This window comes from Pelodiscus sinensis, chromosome 6 (genome assembly GCF_049634645.1).
Source record: "Pelodiscus sinensis isolate JC-2024 chromosome 6, ASM4963464v1, whole genome shotgun sequence".
Taxonomy (NCBI): Eukaryota; Metazoa; Chordata; order Testudines; family Trionychidae; genus Pelodiscus; species Pelodiscus sinensis.
In genome coordinates, this window is record NC_134716.1 from 31,585,921 (window position 1) to 31,604,732 (window position 18,812).

Genomic DNA, 18,812 nt, shown 5'->3' on the forward strand with positions numbered 1-18,812 from the left:
CAGTGTAGACAGCTGGCAAGTTTTTCTGGAAAAGCGGCTGATTTTCTGGAAAAACTGGCCAGTCTAGACACAGCCATACTGTTTGTACACAGATAGGAACTTAGAAGGTGTACCTATAACAATAAACACACACCTTTGTTGTAAACCTTGTACACCTCTTTCCTAACTCCACCCTTGATTCATTGTCTTCCCTGGCTATGTTACATCTAGTCTATGCTGCAAAGTCTTTGGCACAGAGTCTCATTATGTTTGTTTCTAAAGCAATATGCACACACCTATAGTGCATTATAAAGACTTAGAATGGTTGCTTCATAAATTACAGCACCAGGTCATGTTAACAGGAAGATAGATTTCAGCAATCATAATGAATTGTAACTGAGGGATAATTAAATATTCATTGTACTTTATGAGTTTCATAACTATTTAGGAAACTACCCCAAGACTAATCTTTACTGCTTATCCATATTTAATGGAAGACAGAGATTAATAGGGCAAGAGTATCCTGTTTGCTTGTTTTTAGGATAATCACAATTTTTTTTTGGAAATTCTTTTTCAGAGGAGAATGACTCCTTTGTCAAATGCTAAAATATTCTGAATGAGGCTCTTCTCTTAAGACTATAGTAAAAGATAAGAAACTTGGTTTAATTCATGTTATACAGTCATCAGGCAAAATTCGGCCCTTATTTACACCTGTGGAACCGCATTAATTTCAGCAGGGATGCACAGGGGAAAGTGAGGGGAAAGTTTGGGCTAGTACTTAGAAAAAATGATATTGTAAAATATACCAAAAGACTAAGGTTCTGATCTCCATTACACCTGTTCAGGTGACTGACAACAGTGTAACTGATCACAAGTTAGTCTTTAGGCTGTAGTAATCTAATTTCTGCTAAATTAGTGAATTCAGTGCAATAAAATTCCTGATAATAAAATTCACTAAAGTGGACAATGCTTTTGTGTGGAATTTGCTATGCATTTCTATCAGTATCATTTGCTGAGCTCGTTGATAAATTGCTAGAAGCAAAAAGAAAACAACGCTTTTATTCCACATGAGTTTTTCCATCCATATTATCAACAATGTCTCCAAAGAGCAGAAGAAGACGGCCCTGCATAATAATGAAAAATGCACGCATGCTCCATGGAGGCAAAAGTGCAGTTTTTGCACCCATGCAAGTAATTCCCCCCTCTGAAAATGTTGCCTTAATGTCTTAACCAGAAGGATGAAAACAAGCAGGTTAAGAGTTTACCTTGGCAATGAGTGCTCTGAGCGTAGCAAAGCAATGTGTCAGGTAAGTGGTGCTCTGATCACAGCTGAGGGAATTTACCAGGACCTTCAACACACTGCCCAAAAGGTTATCTTTGCAGTCTGCAGCAGAGCTTGCCTACACACAGAGAAGTCCAGTATTAATTTAACCAACAAGCAAGCTAACAGGCAACAGAAGCATAGGGACCAAAGTTCTGGTCTATTGTCCAAGAGACCAAGCCTTGCAGGCTGCAAAGTGAGGTTGGAGGCTTCAGCTTCTTCCATTCCTGCCTACATGCTTAACTACATTGTGTTTTATCCTACCAAACAGAAACAGGGAAGTTGCTTGTCATGGAACAGGGATGAAAAGGGGAGTCCCCCCTGCGCCTCTCAGTTCTCCAAAGGTCCTTCCTATCCATTTTGAACTCAGTTCATTTCTAGACCCACCCTCAAAGCCCCGGGTTTTCACAATCTTACTCCTGCCTGAGTATTTTATATGTGGCTTTAATGGCCTGCATGGAATTCCCTTGGGAGATTATCACTTTTCTCCTGCCAGGGTTAAAGAGGAGTACAAACCATTTCCTCATGTTAGGACATGACCACACTGCCTCCAGAGGACTGAGAAACTCAGCTGGAAGAGACCTGTGGACAGATCCTCAGATGGCATAAACTGTCAAAGCTCCACTGATTTCAGTGGAACCGTTACACTGTACACCGGCTGAGGACCTGGCCTCTAGACATTAAGGCCCTGATTTGGCAAGTCGACTTTAAGACCCTGATGCCAACGAGGCTCCAAGCAGGCATAGTTGGGATTGGTCCTGCTTTGGGCAGGGGGCTGGACTCGATGACCTCCTGAGGTCTCTTCCAGGCCTCGGATTCTATGATTCTATAAGAGTTCCCTGTGCAGAGGCCTTTGTAGGAATGGAGACTAAATACCAAGGGTTATGTGATAACGCAGAACAATGTCACAAATCCCTTAGGCCAGTCCAGTCCCAAATGCTTAAGATCCTCAGACAAATTCCTGAAATAAATGAAAATCCTGCTCTCCCCCATCCTCCTCAGATAGAGCTAAGACCCGCCCCCACGCTCTAAAGCCAACTGAAATTGGATTTCAAGTTACTGTTATAAATAAGTGAGTCTCTTAGTTACACTGCTGCTCCCCTAGTGAACGAAAGGGGCTTGCCAATGGCTGTAAACAATTTTTTTACCTGGATCAGTTTTTATTTATTTCTGATTATAAATGTTTCCAGGGTTCCTTTTAATTAAAATGTACTGCCTAAGAGAGAATGATGCTAGGACTGGCCTACAGCTAGCCATGTAGTTTCTCACCTGGATGATATTCTCCTGCATATCTAAGATGATCAAATTAGCTTCTGTAGCCAGGTTTCCACTGATCAGAGCTTCTTGATCTAGATCCGCTTTTGTCCTGTGAAAAGAAACTCTAATTAAAGCATACAGCAAATACCTCATTATTTGCTTCATAACCTACTGTCTACACCAGTGCAAAAGAGAAGCAAACGACATTCTGAATGTTCCCATAGGGACAAGCAACAACAACATTATTGACGGGCATTTCCTAAGGACTACTGGACAATTGGGAGGGATTACTACTTTTGCCCATTGATCCCCCCAAAGTGCCACAGAACTAGGCCTATGGATATTTTTAAATAGAAGATGCTGTTTCCTTTGGTATCATAAAATAACAATAATGAATGATATAAAATGACACCATGCCCTACCCCTACTAAGATTCTCAAGGAGCTATGCAGCAGCACAACAAAATGGAATAAAATTACCCTTTACAAAATGCAAAAGAAATAAAATATAAGGATAAAGGGGCTTGGGACAATGTTCTAGTTAACATGGCAATTAAAAAAAAATAACTGTATGAGTAAAGACTATCCTGAATTTTTTAAAAGCATGGACTCAGGTGAATGAGAAGGGACAGCAAGTTCCATACCCCTGAGTCCCTGTGACAGGGTAGTCCTGTCACACCTGGCCCCAGAAAAGAGCCATAGATAAGTCCTCCAGAAGACTAGAGTGGCACTGGAGGAACCAGCCAATCAGAGGCCAGGAAGGCCTACAAAGGGAGCTGCAAAGCAGAGCTGCTGTTGGTCTGCATTGCGTGAGCTTTGCCATGTACTGTGAGGCTGGCTGTTTGGCTGAGGAAGCTGTCTCTAGGAGGGGAAGTCCTGGAGGCACCACTCTCTATGAGTGGGGAAATGGAATGACTGAAACACATGGGACAAGAGGACACTAAGATGGGACCCCTTTTAAGATGTACACCAGAAGGAGTTTGCATTATACACAAGAGTGTGACTTGGCTGGAGCGCTGAGTAGACTTTTAAAGAGACAGTGCAAGCACATGCACTTGACCAGATGGGAGTGCTCGTGGGAGATAAGTGCCACTCCATTACAGCTCACTACACCCAAGGCACCATCACCAGTTGATTTAAGAAGGGACGGTGGCATGCATCCCTAAAAAGAGACGAGGGAATGATGGGGCAAAGAGCAAACCTGTATCATGACAAGGCTCAGGGAGCAGGTCTGGAACATAACCCTTCTACCTCTCTCAGCAGTATGATGACTTGAGGTTTTTTTTTTTTTTTGTTACAACTCATTCATCAGGCTCATCTATTCATTGACGCTGAGTTACCCATGAACACAAAGGAATTTCTCAGCTGTGTTCAGTATTACTCCTAGGCTCCAGCATGTTCACACGCTCTCAGTTGTAAGTATTCAGTATTGGAAACCAGAGCTGTTCTGACAGGACTCCTAGCTCACGTAGGCTGTGTCTAGACTGGCAACTGCTTTTGCGGAAAAACTTGCTAGCTATCTACACTGGCTGCTTGAATTTCTGCAAGAACACTGACTTCCTACTGTCTGAAATCAGTGCTTCTTGAGGAAATACTATGCTGCTCCCGTTCAGGCAAAAGTCCTTTTGCGCAAAGCTTTTGCGCAAAAGGGCCAGTGTAGACAGCTCAGATTTGTTTTGCGCAAAAAAGCCCCGATCGTGAAAATGGCGATTGGGGCTTTTTTGCGTAAAAGCACGTCTAGATTAGCACGGACCCTTTTCCGCAAAAAGTGCTTTTCCGTTAAAAGCATTTGCGGAAAATCATGCCAATCTAGACATAGCCATGGAGTGTTTCTGTCCTCTGACTGGATGAGTGACTCTTACAATCAGGTTTCTGGTGCAAATTCACAAATGGAGTTCTGTGAATGTTCTGCTGTATTTGATTCAACATTTATATAGGAATGAGGTTAGGAATCTCAGCTCATAGAGTGTGTCTAGACTACATGGCTCCATTGACAGAGCCATGTAGTCTAAAGTAGTTTACCCGACATAGTCAATGAAGCTGGGATTTAAATAATCCTCGCTTCATTAAAATAAAAATGGCTGCCGTGCTGTGTCAACAATCAGCTGATCCGGCACAGTGCAGCAGTCTAGACGCGGAGCGGTTGACAAGGGAAGCCTTTGTCAACCACTCCGTTATGCCTCATGAAACTAGGTTTACCAGAGTGGTCTTCCCTTGTCGACCACTCCGTGTCTAGACTGCCGTGCTGTGCCGTATCAGCTGATTGTCGGCACAGTGCGGCAGCCATTTTTATTTTAATGAAACGGGGATTATTTAAATCCCTGCTTTATTGACTATGTTGGGTAAACTACTTTACATGGCTCCGTCGATGGAGCCATGTAGTCAAGACACACCCATAAAGTCCAATCTGGCCATCAGTTATTTCAGCAGTGTTACAGACTGCCAGAGAAAGGAAAAAAAGGCAGGTGTAACATGTCTGACCACATTTATTTAGAGCTGTGAATGCTGGAGAAGCTCTGCTGGGAGGTGATTACAATAATCAAGCCACGTGTTGCTAAATAAGGGTGCAACCTGCACAAATTGAATAAACACATTCTTTGGAGTCATTTCCAGCAGGTGGGGCATGGAGAAGTGAGGGCAAGTGTCTGCATGTGCGAAACTGAACCTGCTGTCCACCAACTGACCTCGAATGCTTTTTGGAGTATGAAAATGACAATGTGCCAATACTTTTCCAATGGGAAATGTACTAAGTCCTGGCCCACCCTTGGCTTAGGGGAGTCATTAGGGACGAGCAAGACACTCAGATACTCTAAAAACAATGGGTAGTCCTGTAGCACCTTAGGGTGTGTCTAGACTACAGGGTTTTTTCGAAAAAAGTGGCCTTTTATTGAAAAAACTTCCTCTGCATTTAGACTGCTGCCATGTTCTTTCAAAAGTAAATAAAAAAGTGGCAGTTTTTTCAACCGCAGAAAACCTCATTTTACGAGGAAGAACACCTTCTTTTTTCAAAAGTGCTCTTTTGAAAAAAGGCGCTATGTAATGCAAACTGTGCTTTTTCGAAAGAGAGCATCCAGACTGCCTGGATGCTTTCTTTCGAAAAAGTGGCTTGCTTTTTCGAAAGTACTGGTTGTAGTCTAGATGCTCTTTTTCGAAAGATATGGAAAGATGTGGAAAAGATACTTTCGAAAAAGCCTCTTTCGAAAGAGGCTTGCATTCTAGATGTAGCCTTAGAGACCAACACAAATATATGTATAGTAAGTTAGTGTCTAAAGTGCTACAGGACTACTTGTTGTTTTTAAAGTTACAGACTAAACTGCATTCCTCTTTTGAGAAAGAAATGCAAATGCAGATGAACGAAATTGCGAATGAAGCGCGGATTTAAATTTTCTCATTGTATAAGGAGTAAGGGTAATTTCAAAAGAAGGTTTTCTTCTTTTTCTTTCTTTTTATTTTCTGTTGAAATAACTGTGTCTAGACAGAGTTTCTTTTTTCAAAATAGAGTATTTCAAAATAGTGCCAGGACGCGATTATGCAGATGAAGCATGGGAAATTCAAATCCACGCTTCATTTGCAATTTTGTTCGTCTGCATGTGCATTCCTCTCTCGAAAGAGGAATGCAGTATAGACATACCCGAACACGGCTACCCCTCTGAGACTTTCAGATACTCTAGTGAGGAGTGCTGCAGGCCATGTCTACTTACAGGGCTGCATGCTGCAGCTACCCTGCACTGCACTGGGTACTCTCTGTGATGATAGGAGAGAGCTCTCCCAACAGCTTAAAAAAACACTCCCCTGTGAGTGGCATAAGCTATGTCAGCAGGAGAAGCTCCCCGGACAACAATGCAGTGCACACTCATGCTTACATCAGTATCACATGTGTCACTCAGAGGGATGGAAATCACACTCCTGAGTGATGTCAGTTTTGCCAACATAGGAGGTAGTGTCGACGTAACCATATAAACATAAAAGCCTTGTGCACATGTAGAGTTGCACTGGTTTAACTAAAGATGTGATTTTAAACTGGCTTAGCTGAATCAAGGCAAAAGACTGTAGCAAACACGTACTTCGGTTTAAGCCAGGCTTATTTTGTTTCGCTTCGGTCAATTCGGAAATGGTGTAAATTAAACCATAATAAGCCACTTTAAAACCAAAAGAAAAATGTCCACACAGGGGGTTCCACCACTTTTTAGTTCAATCAGTGCAAATTTGTGTACAATCTTCCTGACCAACAGAATCCTTATCTCCAATTACTCAATGACTGCTTTTGCAGAAAAGTAAAATTCCTATAAAAGTCAATGAGTTAGGAAAGATTGAAAAGGGCCACAAAATTTGGTCCCAAAGTTTTAACTTCTGTTTTCAAAAAGAGGATTATATTAATCCTGCTAAATCAGCATTCTATTCCATAGTTACAACTGCTACATTATTTAGTCCAGTAATTCTAGGATGTACCAACAACCTCCTGACTTAGCCACCTGCATTCTGCTACAAAGACCTTTTACATCTGCACTTGAAAGGGAATCCTCTGAACTGTCATTCATGTTAAAATTCGACACTTACGGACAAGGACTTAACAAGTCTTTGAACTTTCTCACCCATTATCAAGACAGTTTCCCCAATTATCACCTGTAATACCATTAACTCACAAACATCCCACTCTCCCTACCTTTAATATCAGCAATTCACAGACACTTACCTTCCTTCCTCCCCCTTCCCACCCCCCCGCATCCTCCTTCTGTTCTGCAATGTGATTTGTCCTTTTCATATTTGTTCATTTTTTTAAATTGTATCCTTTGGTATATATGGTTGTGACTACTTTCTTCCACTATTTGATCTGAGGAAGTGGGTCTGGCCCACGAAAGCTCATCATCTAATAAACCATCTTGTTAGTCTTTAAAGTGCTACATTGTCCTGCATTTTGCTTTGACTGTACAAATAGCACTGTTAAGAGACTGCATCAAATTGATTTTCATGAGGAAATGATACATGAACAGAGTAGACAGAGTGCACAAAGATTTGTCACTTTTTAAAATTACAATGAATTCTAGAATCAAAAATCTGCATTAAAAAAACCAGTTCTGTTTACTGACAACAATGTAGTCACTTTTCACAGTATTCACAAAACCCAGGCCCAGGAAAACAGGGCGAAACCAATTATCAAAGCCAAAATTAAAAGCTTACTACAGTTTAATAGAGAGAGGCTACTGCACCACCATAATGAAAGGCAACCCTTTCACTTAATCTAATCTCGGTTCATAATAGACAAGTAGCTGTGGAAAAATAATATCTCTCTACATTTCTATATTTATGGACACTTGGCACACACACAGTTTGCAGGAATTGTTAGTAGCATAATTAATTAATGAAAAGCCACTTTTTTATACCGCCAGACGTTCACTGATTTATGTTCTGTTGATTATGTTGATCTATTTTACCTGTGCATTCATACTTTGGAGAATGACAAAATTTGTATCCACAAATCACAATGTACAACTTGCAATGGGAAAAACATGTCATCTTTTCCCACTTTGCAAATAAGTCAACTCAAATAGAACACAAAGGGTCAAAGCTTGTTCACCTGATATCATAGTTTCTAAAGCCAGAAGGGGCCACTGTTATCATATAGTCCGAGCTTGTGTATATCACAGCCATAGAATATCCCCAAAATAATCCAATCTTGATTTTAAAATTTCAGGTAATAGAGAATCAAGCATGACCATTGGTATATTGTTCCACTAGTTAAGGTGTTCATTTTTAACAGTGAAGGTAATTATTTCCGGTCTGAATTTGTGTAGCTTCAACTTCCAAACACTAGAACTTGTATTTTGGTTCTGCTAGACTGAAGAGCTTGCTATCAAATATTTGTTTGTCGTGTAGCTACTTAGACTGATTAAGTCACCCTTGTCTCTTTGTGAAGCTAAATCGATTGAGCTCCTTCAGTCTCGCATTATAAGTAAGGCTAAGATTTTGTCACGGATATGTTTAGTAGAAGTCACGGACAGGTCACAAGCTTAAAGTCTGTGCATGATCTGTCCCTGACTTTTACTAAAAATATCAGTGTCAAAATGGGGAGCTGTGGGGTTCTCACAACACCCGTGGCAGCTGACTTCCAGGGGTTCCCACTGCTCATGGGGTCTCAGAGCTCCAGTGTCCCCTGCTATCAATAGCTTGGGGGCTGCATGGTCCTCCCTGTCTCCTGCAGCTCATAACTCCAGGGGCTCCCACTGCCCATGGTGGCTAGGAGCTGCAGAATATATCCATTGCCTGCAGCAGTTTGGAGCGTGGGGCCCTGCCGTGGCCTGAAGTCATGGAGGTCTCTGCAAGTCCCCATGGGTCTCCAGACCGCAGGCTAAAAACCACTGTTCTATGGCAATGACAACCTTTCGCAGACCCTTGTCTGAACACCGCCAGGGGTCCCAGGCCACAGGTTGGAAACTCCTGTGTTAGATAATCTGTTCTGACGTCTTTTGCCCTCGGAAGAAGGGGGCTGGACCGAAGCTGCAGATTTTGTAATAAAATCATCCCAGGAAAAATAAGCTTCTGGTATAAGCGATAAATGTTCATTAAATGACTTACTTATCTAGCCTCTCGTTGGCCTGCCGCCACTGAGTCTGCTCTTTTCTCCATCGCAGGTTTTCATTTAACCCCGGGAATCTGTCATTCCCTAAGAGTGCAACACAGGTCAGCAAGATTAAAGCAAAGAGGGGTGATCTGGATTTTGATACCAAATTGTACAGGAGGAGCTATGTTTCTCTAACAGTCACACAGGTTTCAAATCTCCCGGCTTTCAGTCTCCTGGACCCTAGCAAATACACACTGTCAAACATTTTAAAAAATCTGGGTTGATATATTTGGTTTTGTTACAAATGCCTTGGAAAATTAAACTCCCTTTTGAATTGAACTGACTGCCTCTGGGTAAGCAACTTGTTTATATTTAATATTTTTGAAACCACTGCCACATTTCTTCCTGGTATAAGGGCACTGATATAATGATATCACAAGTGCACCCACTTTTTTTTGCTTCTGCTCCTACAAGGAAGATATGGTTCTTACAGATCTGCTCTTCTTACATGTTCTGATCCTATCTGCTTCCAAGTCTGATAAAATACAGGGCCATGCAATCTCCTAAGCAGAAAACCCCACATCAGGAGCAGGCAACATTGTGAGTTTCAACTCACGCTCTTCATCTATCCATTAGAGGAACAGGGTTTTTTCTGTATGGAACAGGAAGGGAGTGCAACCCTCTCAGATGCACAGAGTTGTCCAGCTCTATAAACCTCCTTGCAGGAGGCATAAGGGATCTGTCGAAAAAGGTGTTCTTTCTCGACAGATCCCCCTCTAGACTGCCACTTTTTGCTGACAAAGTGCTGAGTCGGCAAAACGCGGTGGCCATTTTTATGCAAATTAGGCAAGGGATATTTAAATCCCTGCTTCATTTGCAGTGTCAACCTGCCTAATTTGCATCTCTCTGCCGACAGAGGGATGCAGTGTAGACATTCCCTGAGTGACTGCACAGTAGCAGACACAGGAGAGGCCCCATTGAAATTAATGTTGCTTGGAAGAACAATGGCTCCCAACTCTCAGAAATCTACTGGAGAACAGATGCTCTCTGGCTCCTCCCACCACCACACATCCCTAAGGAATACTCATGACATAGAGGCCAAGCAATTTGGTGAACGTACCATGGAGCCAGCACCCCTCCATTAAACATCCCCATATGCACAGTCCTACATTTTAAACTTTTTTTTCATTCCTCTTAGCTCTGCAGAGCCAATACAATGATGGGAAAATGAGCTCCAATTCTGTTGACCATGCCCAAGCCAGAATAGATTCTAAGTGGATCCTCACTGCAGATTAAAAAATTATTCACTGGCAACGTGACCGAGCTTGACTTTCAGATCCCAGGATGACTTTGGTATTCTAGCAGGTGGAAGAATTCTTTTTTAAGTTATAGATGGAGCACATCACATATAAAAATACTGAGAGGCAACAAACACGAATCAGATGTCCACAAAACTAGAGGGTAAGTTGAGGTCTGGCTGAAACATAGTGGCTACGTCTACACTGGCCCCTCTTCCGGAAGGGGCATGTAAATTTCACGAGTCGTCGTAGGGAAATCCGCGGGGGATTTAAATATCCCCCGCGGCATTTAAATAAAAATGTCCGCCGCTTTTTTCCGGCTTTTAAAAAAGCCGGAAAAGAGCGTCTAGACTGGCCCCGATCCTCCGGAAAAAGTGCCCTTTTCCGGAGGGTCTTATTCCTACTTCAAAGTAGGAATAAGACCCTCCGGAAAAGGGCACTTTTTCCGGAGGATCGGGGCCAGTCTAGACGCTCTTTTCCGGCTTTTTTAAAAGCCGGAAAAAAGCGGCGGACATTTTTATTTAAATGCCGCGGGGGATATTTAAATCCCCCGCGGATTTCCCTACGACGACTCGTGAAATTTACATGCCCCTTCCGGAAGAGGGGCCAGTGTAGACGTAGCCAAAATGCCTCTCCATATATTTTTGGGCCTCAGGGAACAGATGGTGTCTCCCCCTTTATTAATACACTATGCAAAACTTACGTAGAATAAAAGAAACATGTGAATTTTGAGATATGTTAACTGCATATTTAGAGCGTAAGAAGAACTCATGTATTATATATTTTGAAAGCTAAAACATTTTTATCCACAGCAAAGGGCAGAGAAGTTTGCAAGGGCAGGAAAGGAAGAGAAATATAAGAGCTAAGAAGGTCAACTTCTACAAGAGAGGGGTTTTATTGTCTTCCAAAGACACAAAGGGAAAAACATTCACATCCACAGCTTGCTTGTGGTCTTTTGATAGACATTAAATTAAAATTAGAGCGGGGGAGAAAGTACCAGCTGGTGTCCTGCAGCGTTTCATCATTTCGCCTCTGGCTCCTTCTCCTCTCAGTAAAGCCTCTTCTAGCCTGGCTTTTACATCTCTTGATTTCTGAAGCACTTGGGTGCTGACTTTATCAGAGCTTTGTTTGCCCTGGACATATATGAGGAAGCAAAGTTTCAGTGATCAGTTTCTAAAGTACACAGTTAAGTTATCTCTAAGGGTATGTCTACACTACAGATTTTTTTTGGGGGGAAATGGCCATTTTTCCGAAAAATCTTGAGTTACATCCACACTGCAAGTGCATTCTTTTGAAAGAAAATCAAAAGAACAGAGGTTTTTTCCGGCATTGGTAATCCTCATTCTATGAGGAAGAAACCTTTTCCCAAAAGAGCTCTTTTGGAAAAGGCATGTGTGGATGGAGAAGAGGGAGGTTTTTTTTGAAAGAAGAGGAAAGAGGAAAAAGTCCAGGTGACCACTTTCTCCATAGTAATCACAGCTGAAATGCGAGATAGAGTCCATTCAGTGTGGATGCTATCTTTCGAAAAAGCAGAACGCCTTTTTGATGCGCTTTTGCAGTGTGGATCCTCTCTTTCAAAAGAAGTTTTTCCTGCAGTCTAGACATAGCCTTAGTCCAAAGTATACAATGAACGCTGTAGCGAGTCTCCAGAGTCGGCAGGGGGCACTGAATGCTAACAAAGGGGTATAGGCACACGCAATCAAAGTACCATAGCAACATGCACGTGGTCAAAGAGGTAGTATGTGTGTTGTTTCTAAGCATACAGGGATAGCTGGAAGTAAGGACAAAGGTGGAAATTTCAAAAGGCTCCATTGTCATGATGCTACTATAGTCATTTGTACTTCTGTAGCATCTTGCATCCTCTGGGCTTTGCGGCTACGTCTACACTGGCCCCTTTTTCGAAAGGGGCATGCTAATTTTAAACTTCGGAATAGGGAAATCCGCGGGGGATTTAAATATCCCCCGCGGGATTTAAATAAAGATGTCCGCCGCTTTTTTCCGGCTTGGGGAAAAGCCGGAAAAAAGTGTCTAGACTGGCCCGATCCTCCGGAATAAAGCCCTTTTCCGGAGGATCTCTTATTCCTACTTTGAAGTAGGAATAAGAGATCCTCCGGAAGTACTTTGAAGTAGGAATAAGAGATCCTCTGGAATAGGGCTTTATTCCGGAGGATCGGGCCAGTCTAGACGCTTTTTTCCGGCTTTTCCCCAAGCCGGAAAAAAGCGGTGGACATCTTTATTTAAATCCCGCGGGGGATATTTAAATCCCCCGCTGATTTCCCTATTCCGAGTTTAAAATTAGCATGCCCCTTTCGAAAAAGGGGCCAGTGTAGACATAGCCTGCATGTTTTAATGTAGTTAGCCTCACAACTCCCTTGTAAAGTAGGCAGGTAGTATTATTTCAGATGAAGAAATGATCTCATCACAAGTGTTACTTGACCAGGTTCAGACAAGTAATCTGTGGTTTAGATAAGAGTCTTGATTTCCAGAGCCATACCTGAACCACAAGACTATTCTTTCATCATGTCTTGCTACAAAGGGGAGAAGAAAGAGAGCATGGACAGAAGCTACCCGCTCCCACCTTCACACATGCTACTTACGTTGCTGACAGAAAGAAGAAAGGGATTGTACTGCAGAAATATGTTACAGATTTACCCAGCGTTGCTCGGATCCCTAACTCAATTAATTTTTGTTTTTCTTCATTTGAATCATTGCTCTGGGGTGAGGTTGGGGATGAGGTGTTCAGTATGCAGGCTGCCCTGAATAGAGAGGACTACCCCAGCCCTCTCTCACTGCAGCTTGGGGCCAGGTGAGAAGCTCCTCTCCATGGCTGCTGCAGCTCCAGCAGGCACAGCTGGGGGAGGGGTGCAATATTCCCCAGCTGGGGCAAGTTCAGGTTCACCTTCCCCCTGCTCTCCCCAGCTAGACTGAGGAATGCAGCAAATTGTGCATTTTTCCCTTGCTCCCTGTCAAAGGGGAACAGCCAGCAATGTTCCTGAATGAATGTGGGGGGAGACTGTAGTCCTCCAACCTATCCCTAAAGAGCACCTGGATGGGGGGAGGCTTGGGGATGGGGGAGTCCCAGATGGAGGGGGAGCTCCCAGGGAGCCCCTTTCACCTGCCTGATGATTTGGTCTCTTTTCTGTATGCTTTTTTGAGACGAAATCTCTTTCCTGGCACATCCCAATTTCCTGGCACAACCAAACCCTGACTTTGCTTTAAGTTATGATAAGTGGAAGCTGCATCCCAAATTTGGTGGATCTAGCTCTTACCATTTAGGAGGAGTTCATGAACAAATAGACAGACAGACACACTCAGTCTATGTCTGGATTGCAGACTTATTTTGGAAGAACCTTTTTTCGGAAGAGATTTTCCGGAAAAACGTCTTCTGAAAGAGAGCGTCCACTCATACAAGGGCATCAAAAAAGCGATCTGTTTTTTTGAAAGATAGCATCCACACTGCATGGACACTATCTTGCATTTAAGCTGTGATTATTATAGACGGATTGGCCACCTGTGCTTTTTCCTCTTTCCTCTTCTTTCGAAAGAACTCCCTCTTCCCCATCCATACGCCTATCTGCGAAAGAGCTCTTTCAGAAAAAGGCTTCTTCCTCGTAGAAAAAGGATTACCAACGCTGGAAAACTCCCTGTTCTTTCAATTTACTTTTGGAAGAACATGCTTGCAGTGTGGACGTGACTCAGATTGTGTTGACTCTGTGGTGTAGACATAGCCTCATAGACAGACAAACTCTCTAAAATATATAGTAGATGTATGAGATGAGTGAAGCTCCAAAGTTGAGAGGCTTACTTTAGGTATAAATATTCAAAAGCCCTGGCTGTTAATCTGTGTATCAGAGAAATGTTGGTAAAACAGACCCTTTTGCCCGGCTATTGGATCTCCTGCTTCCATTCAGAAGTAAGACGCTCCACGCCAAACAAAATGGAAAAATCAATAAATAATGTAAACAGCTTTATAGGAGCTCATAAAAAGTTTAATCTGAGTTTTCAAAAGCTTGGGTCAATTATTTTGTCTGAATCAGTTTGCTCATCCCTTATAAAAGCAGATGATAAGAAAGACAATTTAATTTCATCCGATCTTAATGTTATTGGTAGCCAACGAAGGTTTGCACTAGAGAGTTTATTTAAAAAAATCTGAGACAAAAGCATCAGTGGAATGTTCCATTTACCTTGTACTCAAAGCATGAAACGCAAATGAAAAGGAGATCTAAAATCCTGTTCAGCTGCATGGATGGAAGGTCTGCAATCCATTTCCGAATAAGACTCTGCTCAGCATTTTTCATGATCCAGAGGAAGCAGATCAAAAGGTTGCGAGTGGTATCAGGACTTAATGTATTGTACTGTTTGTAGGGCTAGAGAGAGATAAGAAGCATGTTCCACGGAGGGATAAAAAGGAGAAAAAATTATACAGGTTCAGTAATATTATTTAAATATGGTGGAGTGTTATATCAAAACCACAGTGCATTGCTGAGAGTGCTTCATATATTCCATGTTCAATATTTGTAGTATACAACCATGGTTGTGTACACAGCGTGCATGCGTATAAAAGAAGAGGGAAGGAGCACTGGTTGATAGTTATCTGTACATCAGATTTGTTAGCATGTAGTGTATAGATAGAATTCCTAAATTGTTAAGGATTTTCCTGTTGTGTTTTTGTAATGTATCATGTGTTTACACAGATACACACATCTCAATGCTCATTAGTGCACACAGATACATCCCATGCAATTTTGGAAATCTAGGCCATAAAGCATAGACCAAATTTTAAAAGCAGTTATCCCAAGTTGTGCCTCAAAAACATTTCTGTGCCTGTATAAAGGAACAATTGCAGTCAGGGTAACTGAGCACACAAGAATACACTTTTAAATACTTAGGTACCAGGCACATATGTATCAATGTATAAGTGTCATGATCCTTTTGTGAGTGTGCTCATATTTTGTGGCAGCTATTTGAATTACTGTTTTTGAAAATATTGCCCTATAGCAATTACAAAAGGCTTCTATTTTGGTATTTAAAAGATTTTGGAATGTTTGAATGCAAACAGAAACCACTTTCGGCTTATGATGGCTTACAAAAGTGAGACCAACATCAAACAGTAACAAAAGGTAAATCAGTATAAATGCACAAAGAATGTTACAGAAAACTTTATCATAAGCATGGCTGGTTGTCTGACACTCTGCATTATAACGCCTGCTTTCAGTTGCTTATAACTTTGACAAAACTAACCTTTTGGGCTGATGGGTTTCTGATTCAGGCTTTTAATTGATATTATTATTTCAGCCAAAATGTTTCAGCCATTTCCAAGAAGGAGGCTAGGGGAAAATAATTTTTTTCCCCATCTGAAAAAATTCTTGCAATCTTTCCTTTGAAATGCTCTGATATCCCTATGGTTTGGAGCAGGGACTTGAACTTTGGCAGGGTAGTGGTCTTTGTGTCAGGGATAAAACTTTGAAAAAGTGCACTTTGCATATGCACATTAGAAACATGCTAGAGCTAAAATCTCTGAAGATTCCATTACCACAATGGGCGTGTCTACACTGCAGGGCAAAAGTCGAATTAAGATACGTAACTTCAGCTATGTCAATTGTGTAGCTGAAGTTGAAATAGTTTAATTCAGCTTTTGGCGCTGTCTACACAGCAGGAAGTCAAAGGAAGAACACTCTTCCTTCGACTTCCCCTACTCCTCATGAAATGAGGATTACAGGAGTTGGAGTAAGAAGTCCTCCATCTCAACATTATTTTGAAATAATGGCTTGTTTTGTAGATACGTACTATGAATGCTTGAGCCCCCCACAGCTTCTAAGTGTTGACCAATCTGCATATGTGCCTTTTCCACAGGACTACTGAGTATTCTCCCTCCAGCCTGTAGATCAGGGGTTGGTAAATTCCGGCCCATGGGCTGGATCTGGTCCACAGGGTTAGTCCCTGGCAGGCCTCCACAGGTTTCGGAGGGTCATAGCTCTGGTTGGCAGCGAATTGCCGTTCGCTGTCAATGTGAGCAGCAACCCAGTCCATGGAGCTTCCTGCCACTTGCATTGGCCACGAATGGCAATTTGCAGCCAACAAAAGCTGCGATCCTCCGATTCCTGCTGAGGCGCAGGTAAACATAGTGGTAGTGGCCCACCAAGGGGACTAACCCTGCGGGCTGCGGTTTTTTTATTGCTCACCCCTGCTGTAGATACAGGGGCAAAGCTGGCCTATCTTTCTAATGACTGCTCCCACTTGTTTTAGGCCACGCTCTGGAATTGAAAGCAGGGCGCCTGTCTCTCCAGTACTCTAATGGTTTAAGACAACCCCAGAGCGAGGATAAAAAATACTTCCATACAGAAAGGCCAGGAAAGCAATGCAGACATACCAGTGAAGACAGAGGTGCATTTGAAGTCCTTAGGAGGCTGAACTGATTCCCAGCAATGGCCCAGGCAACAGACTGATTGATTGGGTTGGCAGATTCTTGGTCTTCATCTGGAGTCCCTGCACGACCTTTGCCACTGCGGGCTTCTGAAACTAGATTTGAAACACCCCATTGACTCTGCGTAGCATAATCCAACAGTATTACATTGCCTCAGTATTACCACATTCCATAGTCTTGTATTCCTGTTGGCTCACAAAACAACTGGCACTTCCATGCTAGTCATTGCTTGTTAGGTTGAAAGGGAAAGGGAGACAGTGTATGAGGGGGGAAGAGGAGTAGGATTATCAGGACAGTTTGAAACCACAAGCGGACTGCCACCTTATTCCAATAAACATAGGGAGAGAAGGGTCTGTTCTAACCTGCCCCTGCTCTCTGGTAAAGCTGATTTACACTTCAGAGGCAAAGCACTAACTAAAGGATCTCAGGATGGCTCTGCACTGTAGAGTCAAACCTGTGCTTTGCATTGCTTGGATTAAATCATCAATGTCAGGTTCCATGACATTACATGACTAAGTATCATCATCAAAGCTATGGCTGGGTGGAGGATTCTCACAGAAATACACATATAATACAGTATCAGTCAGGCAATTGCTGACAAAGGAGGCGTCGTCTACTGGTTAAAAGACACCCTTAGGATTCAAGCCATCTCATTTCTATTTCCAGTTCTTCCACAGACTTTCTAAGTTACTGTTAGCAACTAAATTATTAAAATGAATTAATAACTAATACTGAATGCCAATGTTCCCTCTAATTTTTCCATCCATGTGTAGAATAAATTTTGTTATGTTCTCCAAGCATGTATGGATGCGCACCACCAGTAGAAATACATACTGCCAGTTGCGAGCAGCTGTGGGCGCTCTCTGATTAGCTGGGCGGCATTTGAATGCCAACCAGTCAGCTTGCAAGGAAACACTGCTGAGTGCCCAATTCAAGACACAGAAGGTATAACTTTTGGAGGTGCTAAGTGACTCCAGCTGACTTCAATGTGCTCAGTAGCTCTGAAAACCAGGCCCATGGCACCTCAGTTTAGACACCCCAAAGCACTGGACAAATTTGAACGTTTGAACGTTCTATGCCTCAGTTTCCTCATCTAAAAATAGGGACAATACAGAGTATGGTGTGGTTTCATCAGTGTGTGTCAAGTGCTTCTACACTCTTGGATGGCAGGTGGCAATAGAAGTTCAGAATATTATTGTTTTATTCCTGATATGTATACATAGCTCTTGATAACTGATGAAAAACGTTATTTTCTCAAAATTACGATGTACTTTTCTTTGCTGCTTTGAATTTTTCATTAAAACAAGTAATAGTTTTGCAAGCAGCAGTCTTGTCCTTTAGCTAGAACATAAATAACTGATTTCTCTAAAAAGAAAATGTCTGGGACAAATTCATGAAAACTCATTGAACATCAAATATGATTCAATCAGAAAACATAGAGAACTCATGTAGGTGCACACTAGCTAAATAATAAAACAACATAACATCACTACCTTTTTACTCCTTGTTATTGTTTGTTATTCCCATTTATATCTTAATATTAGATTGTAATCCTGTCAGGACAGGGACCATGTCTATATGTCAACCATCTAGCCAAATAATTATTAATTTTGTAACGAGAGCATTATGCATCAAGAAAGCATTGCTCTATCATTTGCTCATCTAATTCTTTCTCTATAGTTTCTATTTTATAATATTTGAGCATTATTCTGTACCTCAGAATCCAACTTACTTTTAATTAAAGAATCGTTTGCACTCAGCCATTTGGAATTACAGTGGTTAAAGCAATCTCTTTTTTGAATTTTGTCAACTCACTTAATTAAATCACTTTGGGTGCGTTTGCACTGCACCATAACTCGAAATAAGATATGCAGTTTGAGCTACATAAATTGTGTATCTTATTTTGATGCTATTTTGAAATAGCTTATGTTGTCATTTGGTGCTATCTATCCAGCACCAAATTTCGAAATAAAGT

The 18,812-nt window shown here is 41.9% G+C and overlaps 1 protein-coding gene across 2 annotated transcripts in view; it reads right to left on the reverse strand.

Moving 5' to 3' along the window:
- The window catches only part of DOCK8 (dedicator of cytokinesis 8), a 148,774-nt gene that overhangs the window by 25,537 nt on the left and 104,425 nt on the right, over positions 1 to 18,812 (reverse strand). For both annotated transcript variants that reach the window (XM_075931670.1, XM_075931671.1), the window contains 6 exons: positions 16,784 to 16,932; positions 14,598 to 14,780; positions 11,411 to 11,546; positions 9,130 to 9,217; positions 2,570 to 2,666; positions 1,245 to 1,379 (listed from right to left, as the gene is read on the reverse strand). In XM_075931670.1, the coding sequence (XP_075787785.1) occupies positions 1,245 to 1,379; positions 2,570 to 2,666; positions 9,130 to 9,217; positions 11,411 to 11,546; positions 14,598 to 14,780; positions 16,784 to 16,932 (788 nt within the window). The remainder of the gene's footprint in view (positions 1 to 1,244; positions 1,380 to 2,569; positions 2,667 to 9,129; positions 9,218 to 11,410; positions 11,547 to 14,597; positions 14,781 to 16,783; positions 16,933 to 18,812) is intronic.